At 40.8% G+C, this 25,522-nt stretch overlaps 1 protein-coding gene across 1 annotated transcript in view; it reads left to right on the plus strand.

The window, feature by feature from the left end:
- LOC136886666 (uncharacterized protein PF3D7_1120000-like) overlaps positions 1-25,522 on the plus strand; it is an 89,848-nt gene that overhangs the window by 36,568 nt on the left and 27,758 nt on the right. The window contains exon 5 of the mRNA XM_068230790.1: positions 11,937-12,019. Within this exon, the coding sequence (XP_068086891.1) occupies positions 11,937-12,019 (83 nt within the window). The remainder of the gene's footprint in view (positions 1-11,936; positions 12,020-25,522) is intronic.

Here is a 25,522-nt window from a genome sequence, read left to right on the forward strand (position 1 = left end):
AATGACAATATAAATGTAGCACAGTTGTTCGGTGCTCCACCACTCCGAGGCGAAGGCAGGCTCAATTTCAGAGCGGTGGAGGAGAGAATATATAGCGGTATGGAAGCGTCGAGATGAATAGAGAAGCTGAAAGCCAGAATGTTCCAGAAATATGAACGTCATAATCAGGATAACACAAACACACACAGCAAGCGGAGAAGGCGATGCATGGAGAAGAACGGGAGAGACACGGGATGGACGGAGTAGGCAGGCGGCAGTAGAGTGAGTGAAGCAGCGGCGTGCAGCATGCGAAGGTAGGAAATATACGTAGCATGTAGCGGAGATCGTAACGCTTCCCCCCGTGTACCATCCATGGTATACCGCTTGTTGGCCGGCACTTGAATATGTCTCTTCGACGATCATCTTTTACCTTTCCTATGTAATTATACTAACCTATCCATCACAGATTCACCTCAATTTTTTTAAGAACTGGTTAGGTTATTGAGTTTTCTGATCCATTATTAAATGCTGCATGAAAAGTTGTGTTTCTCTGAGCCTAGTTGTTAGAAACTAGAGTAGAGTAACCCCTTTTTTTGCCACTGACAACTGAATGTGGAACATGTCTGTGTTTCAGGATAAGCATTTTGCTTGGTAATGATTGAATATTACAGGAATAATGTGCACGTAGGTGTAATCCAGGCTGATTTAAATATTCTAGATGTTGTAATTCCCAGTTAAGTTGGGGTTTTATTCTTGATAGGGTAATTCTGACAAGATACAAACTCCTGTAGGATTACATTCTGGCACTAGATTTCTTTTTTCTTATTAGGTATGGATGTAGAATATTCAGTCTAAAGGTGGGTTGGATCCTCTAAATTCTTATTTTGTGTGTGTGTGTGTGTGTGATGCAGGCTACTTATAAGTTTATTAAATTTGGTAATTGGCAGCTGGGTCAGGGAATTTATTATTTATTACCAGGTAGGTGATTCTGATACGATGCAGGCTCCTGCAGGACTAAATTCCGTCACCAGCTTTTTTTCTTAATGGATATGCATCTTGAGTATTCAGTATGAAGTTGAGTTGGATCCCCTAAATTATTATTATTGTCACCGAGTTTTTGTGGATCACAGAGAGGTGAAAGAAGGTGCTGGTTTGAATGCGTCTATCTACGATAGTCAAAGATTAATTTAAAACTTTAAAATAAAGGTTATTATATTTCTTTTCAGATATTAAATTTTAACAAACCAATTTTTTTCAGGTACAGAGGTAGTTTGTACAAAACATAAAAACAGAAAAACCTAGAAAAGTTTAATTACCAAATTCGAGCTTCCAGCTCCCTATTTACAAGGTCCCTACGTCACTACAGTAGCGTTTAGTTAGATAGGCAATGAGATGAATCTCCCACTTTGTGTTACAGGAAATTTTAAATCACAATTTTCAAGAGCACTATGCTCCAAAGGTTACCAGTTTTCTCCTTCCAAAGGCACCATTCAATATCACGTAAATATATTTTACATTTGAATAAAAGAGCCTCAATGCTCTACAGTTCTACTGAGGAGACTGCGCTCCCAAAGCCTTACAGCCTTTAACTTTTACACTAGTGATAAGAGCGTCTTGCTCAATAATATTTACACTTTCTGGCCTCTCTAGGCACAACCTACATTTAACAAGACCGTTTCAATTGATTACACTGGCCCAAAAATCAAATAGTATGGAGGCGGAAACTTGTGCTACTTGAAATCAAAGATTAAACCTCTACTTGGGCTAGTGGCCCGAAGATGTAGAGGCTAATCCCACACAACTGAGGTGACTATATGGAGGAAATTTAAGTTACAAGGCTACAGATAGAATATGGTTACAAAAACTAAGTCACCTCAAAAACAAGTTGATAGGGAACTCGAGAGGGTGTCACACTCTCTATTCCCGAATTTTAGTTAAGTACACTTGATTTACTCGAACTTTTACATGAGAAGAAAGAGAAGTATACATAACTACTGAAATGAAAAATGGTGGCCATTACCTTAGCTGATATTCTGCCTGCCGATGGATGAGACCCCGCCTCCTCTCTTAGCACACACACTCAATAGCACGACGATCAGTAAAACAAGTTAACTCGAAAAAGTGTAAGCTTTTATACCCGAGAGGAAGGTTCGAGAAGGCTCTGGGCTAAGACCAGACGCACCCCATCATTTTTATTGGAATGTCGAAAAGTTACAAAAGGTCTATTAGTGGCTGAAAAATAAATACACAAAATTATTGATTTGCCAGACTTCAAGGCTGGCGGGATGAGTAAGAAGTGTTGAAATCCTAGTAGTATCAAAAGCAAAGAAAGTCCGTTCAGTGTAGGAAACCTATAAACACAAAATTTCTATAAATTTCTAGTTGTTACAGTTTACACCAGAGTGCATGACATCAGTTGTTTAATAGAGACATCTGTGGAGAAATAACCGAACTTCTTGCCATCTATGATACACCAAAAAAGGAACAAAAGAAATACAGTCTGTTTAGGACACCTAAATATAACACATTACTCTCACTTTAGTAGTGACATGTGTTGACCAACGTCCCAACTTTTTGCACTAGTTGTTTCAATTTTTATGTGATAGGTAGCGTTCTTCAATGCGCTTCATTTAAATGCACGGGGTTGAGGTGTACCTCCCGGTACAATTATCATTATCAGTGTGTGTTTTTTGGCACTAAATAGTTTAATTGCCTAGCTGAGTAGCTCAGGCGGTTAAAGTGCTGGCCTTATCTTTCTTATTGTGCATGAATGTTGAGTATTCAGTGCAACAGCAGCTTGGATCTTCAAAATTATTATTTCAAACTTTTCAAACGTTCGAGTGTAGTTATTGAGACGTAAAGCGAATTTTGTTGTTCTCAACTACTCCGTGAAAGGAAGTCGAACTTGATGTGTTTCAATTAAACACACAAACTTTTAATGTACAGTCATTTAGTTAGCATGCTCGTTTCATGCACGTGTAAAGAAGCCACTGGTTCGATTCCTAGTCTGGTCGGTGGTTTTTTAATATTTTTTTTAGCTCGAAGGTTGTGGGTTTTGATTCTTTAGCTGTTATGTTAGTTTGATTCCCAGGCGGCCTGATGATTTTTTACTTGCTCGCTTCTCTAATGTTAATTACCAACTGATGTAAACAAGCAGGCAATTACACGTCTCCAGTGTTCAAATCTGTAGCCTAGAGCTCAATGCGCGAACAATAAACTTTGTATTCCCTGTCTTACCAAATAAGTTACTTCGAAGTCTAGTCAACTTGCTCGTACCGGCAATGTTCTTTTGCTGAGATGTGCATACTAGGCTAATTGCAAAAACAATGAACTTTGTATTTCATGACACAGAAAATATTTCCAAGTCTAATCAGAATGTTCTTGGAATCAATCTCTTTTTTGCTAAGACTCACATATGTCACGACCTCAGTACAGAATTTGTTGCATTCTCTTTCCACATTCAATTAACATAGTTTGTGCTAATCGTTCACACTTAGTCTTCCGCGAAAGAAAAGCCCGTCATCGATTGCGGGTTGGGTTGAGAACTTTCAACTTTTTTTCTTCTTGTGAACTTAAGATCTTTAGTTCTGACTCGAAGTTAGCTCCAGGTTTGAGAACCAAATTCAGCGATTGTTTTCTTTGCTCAGAATTTAATTTTTTAATTTTTGGTGTTAGATATTTGAATAGCACTTCGGCTTTGGGTCCAAGCGAGCTCTATGTTCAAATTCTAGTTCTGTTGGTGATTTTTTCCTTTGAATCTTGTAACGCTAAAGCTAGGTGTGTTAGTGAAACACATAAGCTGTTAATGTACAGTCATTTATTTAGCATGCTTGCTTGCTTCCCAAGGAAATGAGTCTCGGGTTCGAATCCTAGTCGGGTCGACGAATTTTTCATTCCTTGTAGCTCAAAGGTTCTGTGTTTTAGAATTTAACACACAATCATTTAGTTACTATGGTATTCAGCAGTCCAAGGGAAAGATTGCCGAGTTATATTTAGTCGGTGTGGGGATTTTTAATTTCTCTCAGCTCAAACGTTAGGTGTTTTGATTTAAATGGGCACTTTCAGTGTGCAGTCATTTACTTAGCAGGATAATCAGCAGTTCAAAGGGATGAGCTCTGAGTTCAATTCCCGGTCACATGTAGTGCGAACCTTTTTTTCCAGTTCTGAACACTTTAGTTTTAATCCCTTGAGTGATATCAACAGTATTATAAGCTACTATAAGCCTCCAGAATTCAAATCTTTGAGCTCGAATTGTTACAATAAGAAAATTGGGGTTCCAAGCACTAAATACCAACAACACATTACGCATCAGCCTACATTCTAGCATCTTTGACTCTGCAGTCGCTCAGCTTGAGGACCTTGAGGTAGCTATATAAAGGTATGTCCCTGTGAATAATGCACATGCATTAAACCTTTCATCATCTCCGTAGTCCCATACCACCATCTTGTTCCACGTTCAGCTCTTGAGCACTAGACCATACCTCATTCCCTTTCGCCCTTCAGCTTTAGCCCTTTTGCCATTTTGTCCTTTAGCCATTTAACACTTTTGTACATTTGTCCTTTTGCCATGTTGATATGTATCAATTTTTTCGCTTTTGGCCTTTTGCAGTCATTCAGTTCCATGACCTGATGTCACCTTTCAGCGTTATGCCCCTATGAATATAGCACATCTGTTGAGCTTTATACCATCTCCCTTGTCCTATTAAAATAATGTGAATGGCCGCCATCCATTTCCAACCTCAGCTCCTAAAACCCATGGACCATGTCTCATCTTGCCTAGCTAGGTTTAGCTTGGGATCGAATCTCAAACTCGAGTCTATAACGCCCTTGTAAGGTTAAATCGGGCAACAAATCCATGCCTGATAGCTTCAGCCAGTAATCTTGGACATCAAACTTGTCTGTAAAGCTAATGACCTTTTAAGGTTAAGCCTAGGTTTGGATCCAGGGCCTGCGATGTTAGGCCCCGAGTCGAATCCGTGCCCGTTAGGTTAATCTTACACTCTTTTCCAAGCCCTACTTTCAAATTCCCTCCCCCAATATAAGGTCATGTGAGGTTAATCATTTTAATTAGGCATAATTGTTACATTATGTATCTTCATAATTTTTTGAGAACTTCATGAACATTCGATAACTTATGTCACTCTCGCTATAAGAATCATGGTCGAATAACTGGAAGAATGATCACTTTAGGACATTAAGAAGATTTGTCAAACTTATCTCCACACATTATAGAAGACAGGCAGTAATGGTTTAAAATTTGCATTAATTGGATACGTTTCTTAATTAGACAAGCTCGGGGTTGTTGACTGAGCACAGAAAGTTATTATTACCTTAAACTGCGCTTGTCGCCTCATGTGCTCAATAATATACCTCCATAATGCAGTATTCATTGCTACTTCCTCACCGAGCTCGATAGCTGCAGTCGCTTAAGTGCGGCCAGTATCCAGTATTCGGGAGATAATAGGTTCGAACCCCACTGTCGGCAGCCCTTAAAATGGTTTTCCCTGGTTTCCCATTTTCACACCAGGCAAATTCTGGGGCTGTACCTTAATTAAGGCCACGGCGGCTTCCTTCCCACTCCTAGCCTTTTCCTGTCCCATCGTCGCCATAAAACCTATCTGTGTCGGTGCGACGTAAAGCAACCAGCGAAAAAAGCTACTTCCTCAATGATCGTAAATATGAGCTTTGGTACCATTCTGACACTTGACAAAGCTAGGCTACTTCCTTTGAGCACTATCTGCCTTCATAAATAGAGCATCCTATGTCATTATGGCCTATTATTAACACTCGATCATTTACATCCAATTTCATTACTTTCGACATAACTTATTTTAATATCATAAGTTTAGTCCTTAATATACATGAATAACATTTAGGTGACAATTTACACTTCATTGATGAAATTTTGCAAGATGGGGTGTCATATTCTATAAACATTCACAAATAAATACATCGTATCCAGCCCAATTCGTCTTTTAGGTTCTAAGTTAAACAAATTGGTCTATGATTTTTAACACGTGATTGCTGGTGCACTACACTGTTAATGATATTCAAATAATTGAAGACTTACAATATCAACGCACTTTATCTGATAGAACTACATTCATGTTCGTAAAAAGCAGAACACCTTGAAAGACTAGAGACAGGAAGTTCATATTCACAGGACATGTTCATTGGTATATTCTGCAGAAACGATTAGCATTTCAGTCACCCTGAGTCGACATGTATCCCGTTGCCTAGTAGGCACTTGGTCCTCAAAGGGCAGTTATAACTTATTCCATGTGTGATGGCATCGACACGTATAAGGCGCGAATGGCGTCCTGGGGTATAGCCATCCATACTGCATTCACCTGGTTCCACAGTTCATCTTTGGTGGCTGGCATTGTATCACAGCGCCCCACCCGTCCTTTCACCATATCCCACACATTTTCAGTTAGCGACAAGTCCGGTGATCAGGTGGGCCAAGGCAACAGTCTGACATTCTGTGACAACAAGAAGGCACGTGTTCGTACAACGATATGTGGTCGCGCATTGTGCTGCTGAAATAAGGCGTCTGGGGTGTCGTGTAGAAAGGGTATGGCTACGGGCCGCAGGATGTCATTCACGTAGTTCAAACTGGTAACAGTACGCACCAACTGTGATTTGTGGTTGTATCCAATAGCGCCCCACACCATAATGCCTTGAGTTGGCACTGTATTTCTCGTGTGAATGCAGTCAATATGATGTCTCTCCCCAGTCTGCGGCGAACCAAAATGCGGCCATCATTTTCAAACAGACAGAACCTGGATTCGTCTGAAAACACTGCCTGCTGCCATTCCTGTCCCCACTGACCTCGTTCCATACACCATTGCAGTGTAGCATGTTTATGCACATTAGTCAAAGGTAGGCGGAGAAGTGGACGACGGTAACCCAGATCGTAATAAACTGGGACGGACTGTCACTCCTCAAAGTACGACATGTTACACTGTTCCAATATTGCGCCAGAGTCGAGGAGGACGCATATCTCTGCTTCAATGCCATTCGCATGAGGTGACGACCTTCTCGGGGATGGGGGTTCTGATTTGTGTTCTACAGCCTTCTGTGAACGTTCTATACACACCCATTGCACTGCCGACACACTTCTTTGCACACGAGTTGCAATTTCCCAGATAGATGTATCACGTTCTCTCATGCCCCCTTCAGACTCACTCATTTGACAGTACTTTTCTTGCATACGTTTGCGAGAACTTCTGTTGTAATCAAACCGTTGGGCGTATTGATTCCTTCGTTTAGTATTTCATTGAATTTACAATGTTGTGAGTGAAGGATCACACAGTCGCGATGCGGCAGCTTTGCATCTTCGAGCATGTTAATTAATAATGAATGTTACTGCGACAAACAGACGAGAGGACAAACAATCTGGTGCTTTCCTTGACTGACAAGTGTGTCGATGTCCATAATCCTGTAGACTGCTCCTTCGGGCGATGGGTGAAACATCCTGGCGAAGATTACCGAACACGTAGAGGTCCTCTTCTCTCTTCACTGGATAAGAGCTGAAACTGACACAAAGATTTTAGACTGTGTTCTCGCACACAACCACGTGGAAAATATCGAAGAACAGTACGTAACTTGGTTCTCGAAAATCTGCTTCACTCGACGACTACCAGAAGATAAGAGATAAGAGAGCGTTTATTCCAAAAACACAGGTATTTAAACATTTACCCGGGTGGGTGTGTCTCTACGTCGTCTCGTAATTGGACATCGTACTTTCACCTGTTGGGTTCTCATAATTCTAGATATTACTGTCTCCAGAGTATTCCACACGCTCTGCTAATTAGAGCGGCCTTGAAAGTTTCCCAGTAGTTGACATGACTCAGCTGGCTGGTCGATTGAATAATCAATACTGCGCTCCCTGCCTGTCCAAACCGGTTCTCTATAAGAAGACACGACTCTGTTGGCATAAGCTTGTAATATATCACCCTTAATGAAAGAATGATAACATCCCATTTCCACATACAAGAAAATGTGCATTGTAGGCCAAAGTTGAAGGGGACAACACGAAAGTCAATTCTTCGAAATATTGATTAGTGTATGTGTGAAGCATCTATAGCAGATGAATGAATAATTAGTGTAGTAGCACCGTGTGGCTATTAGATTCACGTGGTCAAATGTGTCACGATTGACATATCTAATGATTTTCATATGGTAGATCTCGGGAAACTACTGACAAAAATTAGTGTGGTTGGGATAGATAAAATATTGGCTAAATGGGTGACTATAAAGACGTGGCCAAATTATTAAACATAAAAAATTGAGAATTGGGCACATAAGATGTTACCAATTTTTAAGTTGATGACTTTCGACTTGGTATGCATCCCGTTAGCTTCCGTGAGTGACTTGATTAGACTGGGCATACCCTCAAACAGTATTTTACACTGACTCTTTAAATCGTCATCATGACACCAGATCTGAACGAGCTTCACATTAAAGCCAATTTTTGTCGTTATATTCGTTTGTCGGACTTTTCTTTTCTATTGCCCAAGGATGTTCTATGGGGTTCATGTTAGGACTGTTTCTAGGCTTTTTGGCAAGGAGGCCCATCTTGCATAAAACTAAATTCACTTTGGCCAAACCACTCTTGCACCTGAGCTATCAAACGGGTTCTTAATGCTATATAGTTCACGTCTCATAGTTCCTTCTACAATATATAATCGTCCACAGCCGTACCAAAGAAACACACTCCAGATCATCGCTGAAGTTTGATGCTTCACTCTCTGCTTCACTCAATCTGGATAGAATGCCTCTACTCCTGACACATCGACTTGTCTCTTCTTCGACAGGAAATAACGATTCGTCACTAAAATAACCTGAAATAAATAAAACAAATAAGCCTAGCATTAAATGCAATAAGCTGTACAGTTTGAAAGAAAAATTTCATACATTTACTCTACTGTGCGGTTACACCACTTAGATTGGGTTAAAATGGAATAATGAATGATAATTTAGGAATTACAGTAATTGTCATGGACTTGCCTGTTTCCATTGATCAGATGACCAACTCTGGAGAGTCTTAGCCCACTGGAACCTCTTTGCAGCCATAGCAGGAGTAATCTTCGCTTTTCTTTGAGGTCGTCTTGCTCTCAATCTAGCATTAAACAGCTCTCGTCTCAAAGTCCTGGCTGGTTCCAATGACCCATACTCTTCTAATTTCTTACGTAAATCCAAACTAGTAACCTTGCGGTAGTTTACTGACAAATTAATCAGTTTTGCTTCCTCCTTGGGGTTAGTTTCTTCTTTCGCCCACAGTTTCCAACACGTTGTTGTCAATTTCTCTTCCCCTTATCTTCACATTTTAAAATTCTACTTACAGATTGCTGTGATTGATGCAATCTAGAATTTGTATCTTGCTGTGAATAACGTTTCTCAACAAGTAACTCTCTGACAATGCCTTTCTTGGCGAAAGGTCCTTTCGTCTCCCCATAACCTCAACATTTGACCGTTCTCAAGAACCACTAGTAAGAAATATCAACTGAACTCGTGGATAGTATCAATAATGCATGTAACTTACAGAATGCACAGTCTTAACAATAGGTCACATTATCTACTTCTATACAGCAACAATATGCTGATATAGACAATAAACAACAGAACATGTTCACTAACAAAAGTGAACAAAACCATATGAGTAATGAAATTACATTGTGGTTCTCACTGTAGCCACTGTATGAAAAAATACAATAGTGTGGACAGGGATTTGCCAAGTGGTAACTTTACCACTTCAAGGATTAGGCTATAAAGGTCAATAATTTACATAAAGATAGAAATATTCCTTTTACCATTAAAATTTGGCCTCGTCTGGTGTATTTCTAAAAAGTAGAACTCGGAGCATTAGAGTAGGTTAAGCTTTATTTGATCCTGTAACAATTATGGGATTGGGTCCCATGGGGTAGTATTGAGACCTTTATTTTCTGATATATATAAACAATTTGATTAATGAACTGAGAAAGGTGATGAGGCTCTTTGTAATACATAAGTTTCAGGATTGTGAGTAACTGCATAAAGGACCTTGACAATATTGTAAGATGGACATCGGGCAATGCTATATTGGTAAACGGGGTGAAAAGTCAGGTTATGTGTTTCACAAATAGAAAAAGTCCTCTGTGGTTTAATTGTTGTGTTGATGGGGTGAAAGTTCTTCATGGGGATCTCTGTAAGTACCTTGTTATTCATAATAAGTATATATCTTCATTGTGGTAATCATATAAACATATTGAAAATAAAATTTACTGGTCTCTTAATATGTTCATGAGGTTATTTAGGGGTTATAAAGGAGAGGGCATATAAATCTCCAGCAAAACCACAATGAGAATATGAGACCATCAGCAGTATTACTTAAGTGGAGAACAGGAAATTATCCACAGAAATAGTTCCATTTCTTGTGGGTGATTTCTAACAAAAGAGTTGTGTTAGAGAGATGTTAAATAGCTCCAGCTGAGAAGACTTGGAGAAAGGACACAAGCTGTTCGATTAAGCAGTATATTCTGAGATGTCATTGGAAAGATGGCTTGGAATGACATTAGCTGATGAATACATTTAAGTCATGTTCTTTTAGTGTAGGAAAGGTCACAACATGAAGATATGTTGGAATTCATGGGGACAAATTTTGGCAAATGTTCCCTTATAGGAAGATGATTTAGTGATTGAAATAATTTACCATGGGAGTTGTTTCATATATTTCCACAATCTTTCTCTATACAAACAACCGATAGCCCTAAATGCTGTTGTTTCATTCATTCATTGATTGGGACATTGACTGATTTATGTTTTATGGTCTTAATGTGATGTACAGAGAGGGATGATGGATATTTCTATGCTTATGATTTAAGCATTGTCCACTTGTTGGGAAAGTAGTGGGAATAATGTAGGATTATTTGATATTACAGTGAAGTGTTTTCAGAAAGAAAGTATATAGGAACATGGAAATGAACAAAGAAGTTACAAGTCCAGTTGGTATAGAAAGATGGGAACAGGGGAATGTGAACATAAAAGGATGCTAGTTGCTTTACGTCGCACCGACACACATAGGTCTTATGGCGACGGCATAAAAGGATGAAGAAAGTAGCTATTCAGTGTGGAAATAGGGATCAACAGAAAGAGAAACACAAGCACGGGATGTTATTGGGTAATGATTTGGAGATAGTGTTTATTATTATTATTTATTTTGCTTAAATTGTACATGTACACATACACGAAAGTGCCTCCTCCCACACATGTATGTGTACACATACTCTGGTGAATATTCACAAATATGTAGGTAATTTTAAATTTACATATTTGCAAATGATCCTCCTTTTCTATGCTACCTTGTCTACTGATATCTTACACTGTGTTCCTTTTCATGTTCTTATCTCTCCTATCATTTGTCTGAAAAGCAGTGGCAAAAGGGACCAGGTTAAAACGCAGCAGGTCATTATGCAAGTTAGGTTCCAAAAAGGGTTAAAAAAAAAATGCAATGTAAATTTTAATCTAATAGAAGTTGTATACTATTATTTGAACTAATTGCACAAGTTGTGTATGTGTTGATTATGTTTGTAATACAGAAGATGTTATGAGTAGAATTTTGTAAATTATATACATTTATTAAGGATGAGCTGTGTGCTTAATAGTAAAGAAAGCGTATATTGTGTAATACTGTATTTTAGGAAATTGTCTTCTTCTGTGTTCTTTTAAAATTTATTGCTTGATAATAATGTATTTTTGTGTACTATTTGCCACCAAGGTAGACACCTATCTTGTATTTAGATTGATTTTGAATTGATTGTTCCTTTCCATTCTTATATTTTTAAAATGAGAGGTATATTAATTTTAATCTTTATTGTGCCACTATGAAATTTATTTTCTCAGTTGTTTCTTGTTTAGGCCTATATATTTGTACTCCCTTACTTCTTTACTCTACTTTTCTTATTACTTGCTTATAGCCTTCCGAAGATACTAAGGAGGGAATATTCATAGAAGAACATACCGATGATCAGCTGTTGCCATACATCAAAGAAGAAACAAAGTAAGTACACTACAAATCCTATATAATATAGAATATGTCGTACCTATTCACAGTTGTGTTCAGTGTTGGTTAGTTTATCTCCAAAAACTGGCCATTTTCGTCAGTTGAATCCTTTCTTTACAAGGTTTCATTTAAATGCAAATATCGTAAAATTCTTTTGGTTAAAATCATGTTAAATATTCAAGAGCTTTAAGATCATATTTAATGTACCATCATGTAGTTTTATTGAAAATCGGTATATGTCTACAAAAAGAATCTCTGGTAAAGCTAGATATTTTGAAGTGTATTTGTTTACATTACCTTTAACCAACTATGAAGAAAGTGTTCTTTCTTTTACTGTCTCTGCATCATTAGTTCATCACATTCTTATCATCTGAAATGCCATCTGAAACTATTGCCTCCAGTTATTCTGAGTAAGTTTTTGTACGTTCACACCAACAGTGACACACAGAAAAAGCGATGTTTGTAGATTATAAATTAAATCTACAAATTCAGAATTGTCAAGTTTTATGTACATTGTAATATTTCGAACTAACATAATCATTCTCATTAATCAATACAATGATGGCTGAGTTCAATAAACTCAAAGAATGTCATTTTAAACTATTTCGTTAGATTCCTTTTTTTTTGATCATTTCTGCTCTCTTGTGTGTTAAGTCAGATTCCTCCAATTGTGGACACCAAAGCAGATAATGTGTTGTAGAAATGAAACGTTCAGGTCATAATGCTACATCATCGATATCATAGTTTTCAAATAAAATTTGTTCATTGTTGTAAGCGTAAAAATATGTGGTATTGAATTTATGTTCATTCTAGTGTTGTGGTCACACTTGCTGATTCATTTTAGTGTTCATTGTCAGTCAGGGGCTTGTAGTGTGTTGATTGCAAACATACTTACACAATTAGTATAAAGTAATAAAATGGTCAGGTACAAGTGGAGTTTTAAATTTGTGCAGCCTGCCTAAAAAATCCAGAATTCTTTAAGTAAGTGAATTTATTATCTCATAAAATTAGATAAATAGGGGGTACATTATTGCTTCATGTCCTTAGGTTTAACCTCAAAGTGCCCTACATGTGACCCCCGGGTGCTACTAAGAAAGCAATAACTTTGGCTGCTGGACCTGTCTTTTTAAAGATCTCCCAACAATGACAAAGTTATTTCATGGAAATAGTTCTTCTCATAGCTCCCAGACAAGAAACATTGAACCTTTCATCCATGTCTTCCAGCTTAACGTAGAGAGAGCAACAGCAGAGCAAAATGTGACTACCTATCCAAGGTTATCCTGGATAATAATATAGATGTTGTGTCTATACAGGAAACCCATACAGCCAATGAAGAAGAGTTTCGGAAAAGGGGCCGCATTAATGGTTACACAGCTCTTGGTGCAACATATCACAATGCACATGGTATAGCTACTTATGTTCATAATAATATCCAAGATGCATCACTGCTCTTTCAAAACGAAGACGAAGACATTCATTGTGTTGCTGTGTGAGTGGCAGATGTTACTATTTTTAACATTTATAAACCCCCAAACGCACAATGGCCAAGTACAGTACTACCTAATGCTCAACACCCTGTAGTTTATATAGGCGACTTCAACAGCCATCACGAACTATGGAAGTACTTGAATAACAGTGAATGTGGAACGAAACTCGTAGAATGGACAGAGATGAACAATCTCCATCTGATGTTTGACCCAAAAGATCTTGGTACTTTCCAATCAGCTGCATGGAATAGGGATTCCAATCTTGACCTGTGTTTTATTAGCTGCAATGAGGGAGGACAGCCCTTACATACCAGTCGTAGAGTGGTAATACATTTTCCCCACAGTCAACATCGCCCCATTATAGCGGATATTGACATTAAAATTCCTGTTGTACGGTCAATACCACATGCACGGTGGAACTTCAGAAAAGCAAATTGGTCAACATTCTCCACTGAACTGGATATATGCGTTCGGTGGATTGCTCCCAAGCTCAACAATTACTAGCGTTTCGTAGGTGCAGTTATGATGGCGGCTAAGAAGAGTATGCCTGGAGGCCATAAAAATAATACATCCCTGGTTGGAATGTTGAGACTGATGCGCTCTATAACGAATATCTGCAGACTGGTGATGAAGACATAGCTGATGAACTTCTTTCTAGCATGGATACTACCCGGAGAGAACGGTGAATGAAACAGTGGAGAATATCGACTTAACTCATTCCAGTAGAAGAACTCAGGGAGTCCTCAGAAAACTTGCTGGAAGGACACCTTTGGTGAAGCAAGAGCCTGGAGTTATTCCGGATGAAGTAGCATCTCACATCGTCACAACTCCCCAAACTCCATCAGATAAGAAACATACCAAACACATACGGCGCCAGCTCCAAACTCTGAAATAAAGAACACCACGCACACCAAGGTATTCACTACCGCTTACGGTGCAAGACATCAATGCTGCTCTCAAAGACGTTAAACCAAGTACAGCTCCAGATTTTGATGGCATTTATCCAGAATTTGGCATTCAGTTAGGGAAGAATGCTAGAAGTTGGCTGGCAATGTTTTGTAACAACCTTCTACAGAACAGACAACTCCTGGCAGAATTCAAACGAACGAAAGTGATTTCCATCTTGAAACCAGGTAAGCCTGCCAATGACCCGATCAGTTATAGACCAATTGCGCTTCTTTTAGGGAGGCTAATCTACAACGGAGTCAGCGCAACTGTTTTCCAGCATATTGAAGTTGATCAAGCCGGATTCAGGCCCAATTGCAGCTGCTGCGATCAAGTGCTTTCACTGACATTCCACATGGAAGGAGGTTTCCAGAAAAAAACTCAAGACCTCAGCTGTACTCATTGATCTTACAGCAGCATTTGACGCAGTCTGGAGGGAAGGATTAATTTACAAGCTTCTCCGAATTGTACCCTGTAGGACCATCGTGCAGGTTATAAGCAATATGCTCAATGACAGATGATTTCAAGTCTGTATGGGAAATAGTATGAGTAGCGAAAGGAAGCTCAAAAATGGATTACCTCAAGGATCGGTACTGTCTCCCCTACTGTTCAATTTGTATATCTCCAATCTCCCAGAAACATCATCACAAACATTTTGTTATGCTGAATATCATAACACTAGCCACTCAACATCGAGACCTTAGTGTGACAGAAGAAGTGCTACAGAGAGACCTGATTTCACTGACCTCACAAAGTCCTGTTTTAAAACATTTAATGCAGGTCATGCGATGGCTAGTCATAGCCTAAGATTTGACTTCAAACCAGATTTGTGATGGAAACTACGAATTCTGAATGGTTTATTTGATTTTGTGAGTGGTTAGAGCCTTCTCGACTCTTATGTGATGCACTGACTTGTTCCTACTGTACTTTCACACTAGTGGCAAGAAATATTCATGTCGGTCCTCAGAACTACCCAGTACCAGCTCACACACTCTTATTAGTCAGAGTAAAACCATGTATACAACTGAAGATCGCCCAAATAGTCTATTCTTCGAGGTTTAAATCCTGCAGTTTCTTTGTAATTCATGTATAACAGGACACAATAGGCCGAACAATCTTGTATTATGACCACCAGTAAAAATGTTGCTTATGAATCCTTTTCACACACAAAATCATATTTCTATTTTTGATGGAGTCTGAATTAGCTTTCTACTTTCTAAACATATTTGGTGCAGAGGCACTCTTGGACCAGCAAAGCAACATGCATTTTATGTGTCTTCTTTTTCCTTGGTATATATGTCAGAGGACAGTCCATTGTCTACGTAGCTTAGTCCATTTTACATCATAAATTTTAGATGCTTCTGAAGGATACAGTCGACCGGATCTTATCTGCTACTTCAGACTTTGTGTTATATCTCACCTCAGGCGCTATTGTTTCCTCACTCTCATTTCAGCAGTCTACAAATGTCATGCCGCAACTTAAATGACTTCCTTTAAAATGTCTAAAATATTTGCCATGCCAGTTTGGTATTGATTTTAAGATTCATAAAATTTCCTAATTGCTGACTTGTGGAAATACACGTATTTCTGAGATTACCAATTAGTGATGAGATTACCTTCCATTTGTGGAGACACACATCGTCCTGAGCTAAATAGTGATGAGGCTTACTTCCATTTGTGTAGAGACACATGGTCCTGAACTAACCACTTAGTTACGTGGTTTCCTTCCAGCTTTAGAGCATTGAGTGTCACATGGCCCTGAGCTGACCACTTTGTGCCACTCCTCCATGGTCTTCATATTTATAGGCGTGAGCGGAGTGAAAATAACAAACTGATTAATATGATCGTCTGCTGTCTATGACGTATGTAAGCAGAAATATGAATTGCAAAATTCTATTCAGGCTAGAATACACTGACGGACTCCCCTCTTGTAGGTACTCATAGAATTTCACCGGATATTCAAACTGTCCTTCCCATTTAACACAGATATACCCATTTTTATTTTTTGAGTTGTAAGTATTTCTTCACAATGCATTTATAGGATTCACTTAAACACGAAATCCAGAAGCGTTCAGCCATTCAGACACTATTTTGTGAAAATAATTTTTTATAGATATCGGACATAGGCTTTAGGGGAGAAAATTTGAACATATAATAAACTAATTTGAATGTTAGGATGTGTAAAATGTCCATTGCATTCCATTTTTGTAACGGAATATTCATCAGTCTGCTTCTAGTGGCAGGGTCTGGTGTTGTGATTCATTGACTCCAGTTAGTTTGGTCTCGGGCCATGTCTGCATGTAGTCTTCCAACATTCAGGCCGTTGTGACTTTATCAGTCTATGCTGTCTGGTTCATCCCTCGCGCCTCTTTTCATCGACTTTCTGTGTATACTCTGACTTTCCCAATATATCGTCCTCTACACGCAACACATGCCCAAACCAGCGCACACGCCTTTCCCCAATTTTCTTCTAGATCGGTGCAATGCCAAAACGTTTTCTAATAACATCATTTGAAATGTGATCTAGTCTAGTTATGCCAGGCTTCCACCTAAGCAACTTCGTATCCATGATGCTTAGTTGGCGTTCTACCTCTAAAGCAGGGCAGGATTCGATGCCGTAGAAAACGACAGGATGGATATCGATAGGACAGATATCAGTACGGTAGAACTTAGTTTAGAGATGGCCCTTCGTCCAAAGTTCGGAAGGGCGCCTGTTGTCATTCTCCACTTCAGTCAGGCTTTGTATATCCTTAAGTTGACATTATCAGTAATGCGGCCATCATCATAGATTGTGGAGCCAATATACTTAAATATCTCTACTCGTGCTATATCTTCAACGTCAACATGCATGGTTCCAACTTCTCGACGATGTAATGCAATGTATTCTGTCTTGTTCATGTTGAGGCGCGGGGCTTATTGCGCTAGTCGATTGTTCCAGTCTTCTGTTTGACGCTGCAGGTCTAGCCAAAATGATATCATTTGCTTAGAGAAGTGTCCATGGTACTGGACTGCGCAGGTTTGTGGTAATTGTGTCCATCACAAGAATGAGCAGCAGTGGTGATAAGCCGGGGCCTTGATGGACTCCTACAGTTATGCGGAAGTCATCAGATGCTCCTGCGGCAGCTTGAACACAACTCATTTGTTCTTTGTAGAGCAATTATACCCTCTCAGCAAGGTGCTCTGGAATGCCATGTAATTGTAGGGCTGACTGATTAGGTCATGAAGAACCCGATGGAAGGCCTTCTAAGGGTCCAGAAATTTGTGATGAAGCCTCTTATTCCTTTCACAGTGTTTCTCAAGTAACAGTTTGGCAGCATGGGTTTCTCCTACTGCGCCACAATTTTACACAAATCCAGCTTGGCTTGTTGTATGTTTGGCTAAATCGCTAATCCTTTTGTCGAAGATTTGTTCTAAGTCTCTCATTGCGTGTCTCATAAGTATGATCGGGCCGTGATTAGAAATATCGGCAGGGCTTCCCTTATTTCTGAATGGATACTCCGTCGCCAGTCTGTTTGTTTTTGACCTTCTTTGATGATATGGTTGAAAAGCTGGCTTTAGCCACACTGCTGCATCCCCCATTGAGAGAAACAAAACTCTGCCGGAAGATAATCGGGACAGATGGCTTTCCCTGGTTTCATTTCCTTCAGCATAGCCTGGACTTTAGTGACGTCATTTTCCTACATTGGACCTTCAACAGCGGAGGTGATTAGGATTGGTAGATACGGAAATTCCATGATTGAAATTTAGTCAAAATAGTTCCGCCAGTGTACTCGCGCTTCTCGCCAGTCCAGTAGCAAATCGTCTGTTTCCTCATTGATGCCGTAAAAACGTCGGACTTCTGTCATTTTGCGATTGCTCGATTGGACTAGCCGTTAAAAATTCCGCTCGAATTCGCGCATGTCAAGTTTCACGTACAGACCTGCCTACCGGTTTGATTTTGTTACGGCAAAGTCCTCCTTCATTTTATGAGAGGCTGCCTTGTAGGTATTCCAACGAGCATGAAACTCGTGGTACAGCTGCTTCTTCAACCGTGCTGCATATTTAACATCTTCATTCCTTAGCCATATGTCATGGTTAATCCTTCGTTGTCGTCGCCCTGACTTAATTGTTCCAGGATAGAGCGAACGGCGTCTTTCACTTTAGTCCGGCTCACTTCAACTATGGTGATTTGTGGCTCTGTAACTTTTGCAACAACGGTAGTCTCCTTCTTCAGGGGCCACCATTTGATGCCAATTTGTCTATTTGCTGTGAGGTATTGGGCTCTTGGTGACTTTACCCGCAGCTTAGATGACTGGTCGGTTTTGCATCGCAAGGATTTAATAAGGGACAATTGTTATCTCTAGAACATCTTCGAGATTTCATCCTCTCACAAGGATGTAGTCAATGCGAATTGGATGGGAGCCACTGTAGTAGTGAGTAGATGAATATCAATCTTTTTGAACCGTGTGGATCCGATGATCAGTTTTGCATAATCGCGAATTTGTTGGGCATCGTTTTCCTTTTCTCCATGTCCATGAACGCCATGGACTGTTTGTTCTTCTTTCCTCCGTCCGACGCGTCCATTCAGATCATCGGCAGCGATGAGATAGTCAGCGGTCTTCTTGTCAGGCGGTGCCCAGAACGCATCTTTGGTTTCCGTGCGCACGTCAGTTTGTGGAGCGTTGCGCTGAAAAAATGGAATTTCCTTCTCTCCCCAATGCGGACGAGTTACATCAAGCGATTGTCAAACTTTTGCACCTCGGAGACTGAACAGTCAAATTTTGTTGATATGACACTGTCAACACCATGAGCTGTTCTTCGGTTTCTGTTGTACATCAATTAGTAGCCACACCTCTTTTCCCATGACTTTTCTCCACTCCATCTTTTTCCCTACCTCTCAGATGCCTACAAGCCTTCTCTCAAGTGCAGTGGCTTATTTGCTACTTCATCCAGGCATAATTCAATGATGGGATACAAAATGGGGGTACTAGCATGGTTTGCCATCACAGCCCGTGCGACTGTAAGCCTAGCATACTTTTAATGTCGTTTATGTAAACAAGTTTCCTTTATTGTACTTCACTTCGTACCAAGAGAAAAACATAGTGACGTCATAGAAGATACAAAGAATTCACACACAGAGAAAATAAAGGCATCGTGAATCCTGCACATCCTCCCCACCCTGGTCGATCTCCAATGGTACGACAAGCTGTACCGGTCGGGTAATGTTCCATCGCTGAGTCGGAGGACGAGAGTCCTCGCCTTCCCGTCACGGCCAGGTCCCACTCCAGTGATGCGAGCTCGTTGCTATACGTGACGTGGACGCAGATCGTCTTGAAGCAGGACGACATCCCCCTTCCGGCACTTCGTCGATCTTCCGTCTGGTTGTCGCACCTCGTGGAAACGTCTTAGGGCGAGAAGGTACTCCTTCCACCTCTTCCAAAAGTCGTCTTGAATCTTTGCCCTAAGTCCTGCTTCTTTTCTCAGATCTGTGTAGACGCTAGGTTCTGGACCGTTGGGTAATGTTAATAGTCCCCCGTTTATGAAGTGGTTTGGTGTCAGTACATTGTGACCGTCTTGTGTAATTGGTCTGCTGTTGATGGCGGCTTCTATTTCTGCCAGTATTGTTCTCAGAGTTTCCTCGTCCACTTGAGACATGCCCAAGACTTTCCTCAAGCATAGTTTTGTTGTGCCCATCATTCGTTCACACCAGCCTCCCCACCAAGCCGCCCGTGGAACAATAAACTTCCAGGATACACCGTTGTGGGCGAAATGCTGGCTCGTACGTGGGTCCGTGAAGATCCGAGAAAGTTCTGCCAGTTCTCTGCTCGCCGCTTGAAAAGTCTTCGCATTGTCCGAGTAGATGGTGTGAGGTAATCCGTGTCCGGTGGAGAAGCGTCTGAAAGACATGATGAATTTTTCGGTACTCATATCCGATGTTAATTCCAGGTGCAAAGCCCTTGTAGTGGCGCAAGTGATGATTTCTGTAACATGCTCCCCACCCTGACATACAGTGGACCAGCGAAGTCCACCCCTGTGACCGTGAAAGATTTAGTGGCTTGTATGCGATCCACAGGTACGGGCGCCTCTATTTCGTCTGCTCGGTGGTTCTTGGCGATTTTGCAAGGGAGGCAAGCGTGAATGACTTTCTTAATGGACTGGCGTGCCTTTAAGTTCCAGTACTGCGAGCGTAGTTCGCACAGCTCAATTCTTACTACCAGATGCTGTAGATGAATATGCGTCTGCTTTATCAACAATTTTGTGAATTCATGGGATCCATCGAGGCGGAGTGGATGCTTCTCTTGAGATGTCAGGTCTGCATGATCCAGGCGTCCCCCCAGTCTGAAGAGATCTCCCTCAAGGAAGGGATTGTAGCGTGCAATTTAGGACTTAGATGGGAGATTCTTTTTATCTCGTAGACATGCGTGTTCTGCACCAAAGCTTCCCAGTTGTACAATGTAAATCCCACGCAGTTTTGCACTCTCCAGCTCCGTAGAAGTTAATTCACCTTTGTGTTTCTTCGTGCTTCGAACATTCTTCATAAACTGTAGAATACAACCCATGATCCGAATCATCTTCCCATAAGAGCTGAATCGACTGGCATCTATGAGACTTTCCCATGTGCTAACTGTTAATACTTGGCCGTTCTTTCGTGCTTCTGGGTGTGGGGTGGTGTTAGACACCGAGTGTTGGGGCCAAGAGTTAGGATCGTTGGCAAGCCATTCTGATGCATTCCACCATCGTGAGCTCTGCAACTATTTCGCTAACATCACCCGTGATAGTATATCTGCATGATTGTCTTCACCTGGACAATGTCGCCATTGTGCAGGATTGGAGCTCTGCTTTATTTCCGTGACACGATTGGAGACGAATGGTTTCCATCTATTTGGGTTGTTGTGAATCCAGCCTAGTGTCACAATAGAATCACTCCATAGCGTTGCCTTCGTGATATCATATCATGTAGACTGACAGAAATACTTGAGAAGTCGTATACGCACTAGAGCTGAAAGGTGTTCAAGTCTAGGGAGGGTCACTCGCTTGATAGGTGACAGTCTGTTCTTGCTGCAAACCAAGTGTACCGAGACTGTATCACTCTCCAATACTCTGAGATAAAGTACGGCACCATAAGCCCTCTCCGAAGCGTCACAGAATACACGCACTTGATAGTTCTCTGGCGTTGTAGAAGAAGATCCTATCCATCGAGGGATTTGAATGGCTGACAAGTGAATGAGGTTGGAAGCCCAGAGTTGCCACCTTCTTGCTAGGTCTGTGGGTAGGAGATCGTCCCATGCTATCCCTCTACACCAAGTATCCTGGAACAGGATTTTACCTGTAATCGATATTGGCGACAGGAGACCAAGCGGATCGTAAAATCTTGCTGTAGCTTGTAGTACCTGTCTCTTCGTTGCCGGCTCTTCTGGTAGCGTTCCAATGATGTCGTTAGGGTCGAAAAGAAGACAGTCCGTGTGCGTGTTCCAGTTAACACCCAAAACTCGTGTCTCTCTCGTTTCCTCGCGCCCTTCGGCTCTCCATATATCCTTTAACAGTACTGAAATGGTCGCCCTCTTTGACATCGGCATTTGTATCTCTCGGAGAAGCCCTGTTATCTCGTAGTACACAGCAATGATTTCATTTTCGTCTTCTGTACTGGCTGTGAAATTATCCATGCAGGTCCCTTGATCTAGCAGTTTTGTACCCAAGGGATATTTGTCACAAAATCTGGAAGCCAATTCACGTAAAGTAGCTGATAAAAGGAATGGGCTGCATGTATGTCCAAACGGCAAATGGGCGAATCTGTATACTGCAGTGTTGTCAGTTGTCTTCCAATCTCCTTTTTCCCCTCTCTCCATTTCAAACCTTGAAATCTCGTTAAGTCTCTGTCATTTTTATCCAGACACAACTGCAGAAAGGCTTGGGTTCCGTACCCAATTACAGCTAGTTGGTAGAGTCGGAAGCGGAGTAGTGTTGCCAGAATTTCTGGTAGGAGATTAGGCCCAACCTCCAGGGCATCATTGAGTGATATGGTACCCTTTTCGTGAGATGAAGCATCAAAAACTATTTTCCACTTCGTCGTGCCGTCTCTTTGCTTGTTTATAGCATGGTGAGGCAAATAGAAGATGTCGGTAACCGATTCAGCCTCGGGGGCTATCTCTACATGTCCCTTCGCAAAGTAGTCGGTCATTAAAGCATGATGTGCCTCTCGGAACTGTTTGTTTCCATTAAGTTTGTTCTTCAGGGAATCAAAACGTTTATCAGCGTTCTTGCGATTCGAGTGCAGTATTACTCCTTCCTTCCTAGGTAGGGAGAAAACCCTCCTCCCGTCTTCCATTTTGAATGATTCATGAAAGCCTTTCAAGATTGCAGACTCTCTCGCAGTGAGTGCTCGTTGCTAATCTTCCTTTATCCCTAGTGTCTCTAGATCCCAAAACTTGCGTAGATTGCCCTCGGAAGATAGTAATTCTGCATTGATACTGACGTGGTTTATGGACACATGATTCACTGTAGTACCAGACTTATTCCCACTAAGAATCCAACCAAACCTAGAGGGAAGAAGTACCATGGAACTCGAGATGCGTATTGGCTGTTCGTCCTTCACCACCTGCCAGTACTGGTCTCCTCCTATCAGGACCTCAATCTTCAGATCGTCTGCATCATCTTGAGGATCTGCTAGTTGCAATTTGTGAAGGCGTGATAGACTCTGTATGTCACGTGGGACGGTTGGGTGTGGTGAGTACGTGTTCCTGCTCTCGAATGCCGAGATTCGCACGGAATCTTTCGTCTACATTCTACTTATACTGAAGTTGGCCAATCTGCGAGTCACCGATGTACCTAATGGTGCTTCAAATGCTGTGACTGACAGATCTCTCCTGTCAATGACTTTCAGCTTCAAATCGTCTACCAGTTCCGAGCTGATGAAGCTTGACTGACTTCCGGCGTTCAGAATTTAACGTGTTCTTTTCCAAAGACCGGTTGGTCCGATTACCCAAATTCGAGCTGTTTGGAGGTATATCAAGTTCGGCATGCTAACATCTATTTTTCCTACAGTTACTCCCACTTGTCCCTCACAGATAGAGATGTGATGTTGTCCCTTACATTTAGTGCAGGTTACTTTGTTCTTCTTGGTGCAGTTTTTCAAGGTGTGACTTCTGTTTAGGCATAAAAAGCATTGTTGAGTAGACTTGAGTTGGTCTATGCGTTGCTTGACATCTGTCATCTTGGTACAGTTTTGAGCCCAATGGCCTTTCCCTTCGCAAAAAACGCAAAAAGGTGACGTCTTCGTCTTCTTGGACGTCTGGCCCGTCCTAGTAGTGACTTGCAAGGCAGCAGCATTTGGGTAATATGAGTTTGAGATGGCGTTGTCTCCTTTGATTTTCTGCGCCGTCATTGTGCCCTCCACTTCTTCATTGAGGAATTCCATAAGCCTTGTTATGTGCGCTTCGGAAATCTTCTAGAGATATCATCCGGAATGCGCGTAACAGTTTGGGGGCTAACATTCTCCCGTAGTGGTCGACATTTTCCCCTAATGCTCTTGAAGCCTGAATACGTCTATTATATTCTATATATGTGTGATTGAGGGCGTCGGGCGTAGCATCGCGAATTGGTCTCATGGTCTCCAGGTAATCCAGATGCGCCTGGATGATGCGGTCTCTATCGCCATATCGTCCAATAAGATTCGTCTTTATTTCCTCGTATGCGTCTGCAGTTACCGCTATGCCATCGATTAGCTTCTTAGGTTCTCCCTCCTGGTATCCACGAAGGAAGACGTTTTTGTCGATAGTGTTGATGGTCGGGTTCTTGTCTACCGCTGACTGGAATTGCTCCCAAAACCGGGACCATTTTTCTACATCTCCTGCGAATGGTTCTAGTTTGATAGTGGGTAATTTAACAGAGTACGTGATGGAAAAGTGTGATGGCTCTTGTACTACGGATAAAGGTCTGGAAGGGTCAAGATTCATATATCCGAGCGACTCAGATAATTTGACACGAAGGACGCGTGTCGAATTAAATATCGCGCGCTTCGCGACCCCGATGTATTTCTCACACTCTATGACGTCTGCGTCATATTCGGCGTCTGATAGAAGTTCGTGAATGCCATTATTAATCCACTAAAAATAATCACGTTGCCCGTGATCTTTTGAAATAAATAGAATATCAATCCTTCCTTTACATAGCAGCAATATCCACTACGGTGCAATTCAACGTCTTTTCATCTCGAATTTTGTCTCAAGCCTTGATTTTCATGCTCCTTCTATCCGTATTGTTAAAGTAATACTTGTAACAATATTCAAGGGCATAATAGGTTGCGTTTGGTTTCAAAATCAGGATATTAGAACATTGTAATAAAACGCTAACACCAAAGCCATATTCTGTGTGTCCTTCATAATGTCTATAACAGCAGTATCTGGAGAAGAAAAGACAGTATCAATGCTAGGGAGATAGCCGCCGTATACATGTTATATTTCAGCTTTTCCAGGATTTCATCAGGATTAGTGGTTTTTCGTGTTGCATGCAGCTTGTGTTAAATACAGCAATTAAGACGTAGACCGATGTAGTACATGGTAGTATGAACGTCCTTGTGTAAACCTACCGTCCTGTATGTAGGTTGGGTCTGTTTGATTACACATCAAAGCTACATATTTCGGAAAAGCGACACAGTGACATAATAAAATGCTATAGTGATATGATAACAATGTACAAATACAATATGTATATTTGTGTGACAAAATAACATTCATGAAATATTATCCATGGTTCAGCAGATCTTGCTGACTGTCGGCAAACGATGATCTCAACTTTATTAATATCTACAACACTGACATTCTCTCAAACAACCTCAAGAACAAGGTCCTTTACAAAAATTATTACTTGCCTGCGACAAAGCGCAGAGTGGTTCAACAAGATCAAAACTCCAAAGCATATGCCGTCCTTTATGTAGGAGAACAGACTACGGATTTCAATAGAATAATATGTGCTGGATTAAAGAGCTTCTATTTCTCCTTTTATTTTTTTATTTGATTGATTAATAGGGTTCCAGAGAGCAAGAGCTCTGTCAAGAGGAACAATACATAGATAATCACAACAATGGCAGATT

The sequence above is a fragment of the Anabrus simplex genome, chromosome X, assembly GCF_040414725.1.
Source record: "Anabrus simplex isolate iqAnaSimp1 chromosome X, ASM4041472v1, whole genome shotgun sequence".
Lineage (NCBI taxonomy): Eukaryota > Metazoa > Arthropoda > Insecta > Orthoptera > Tettigoniidae > Anabrus > Anabrus simplex.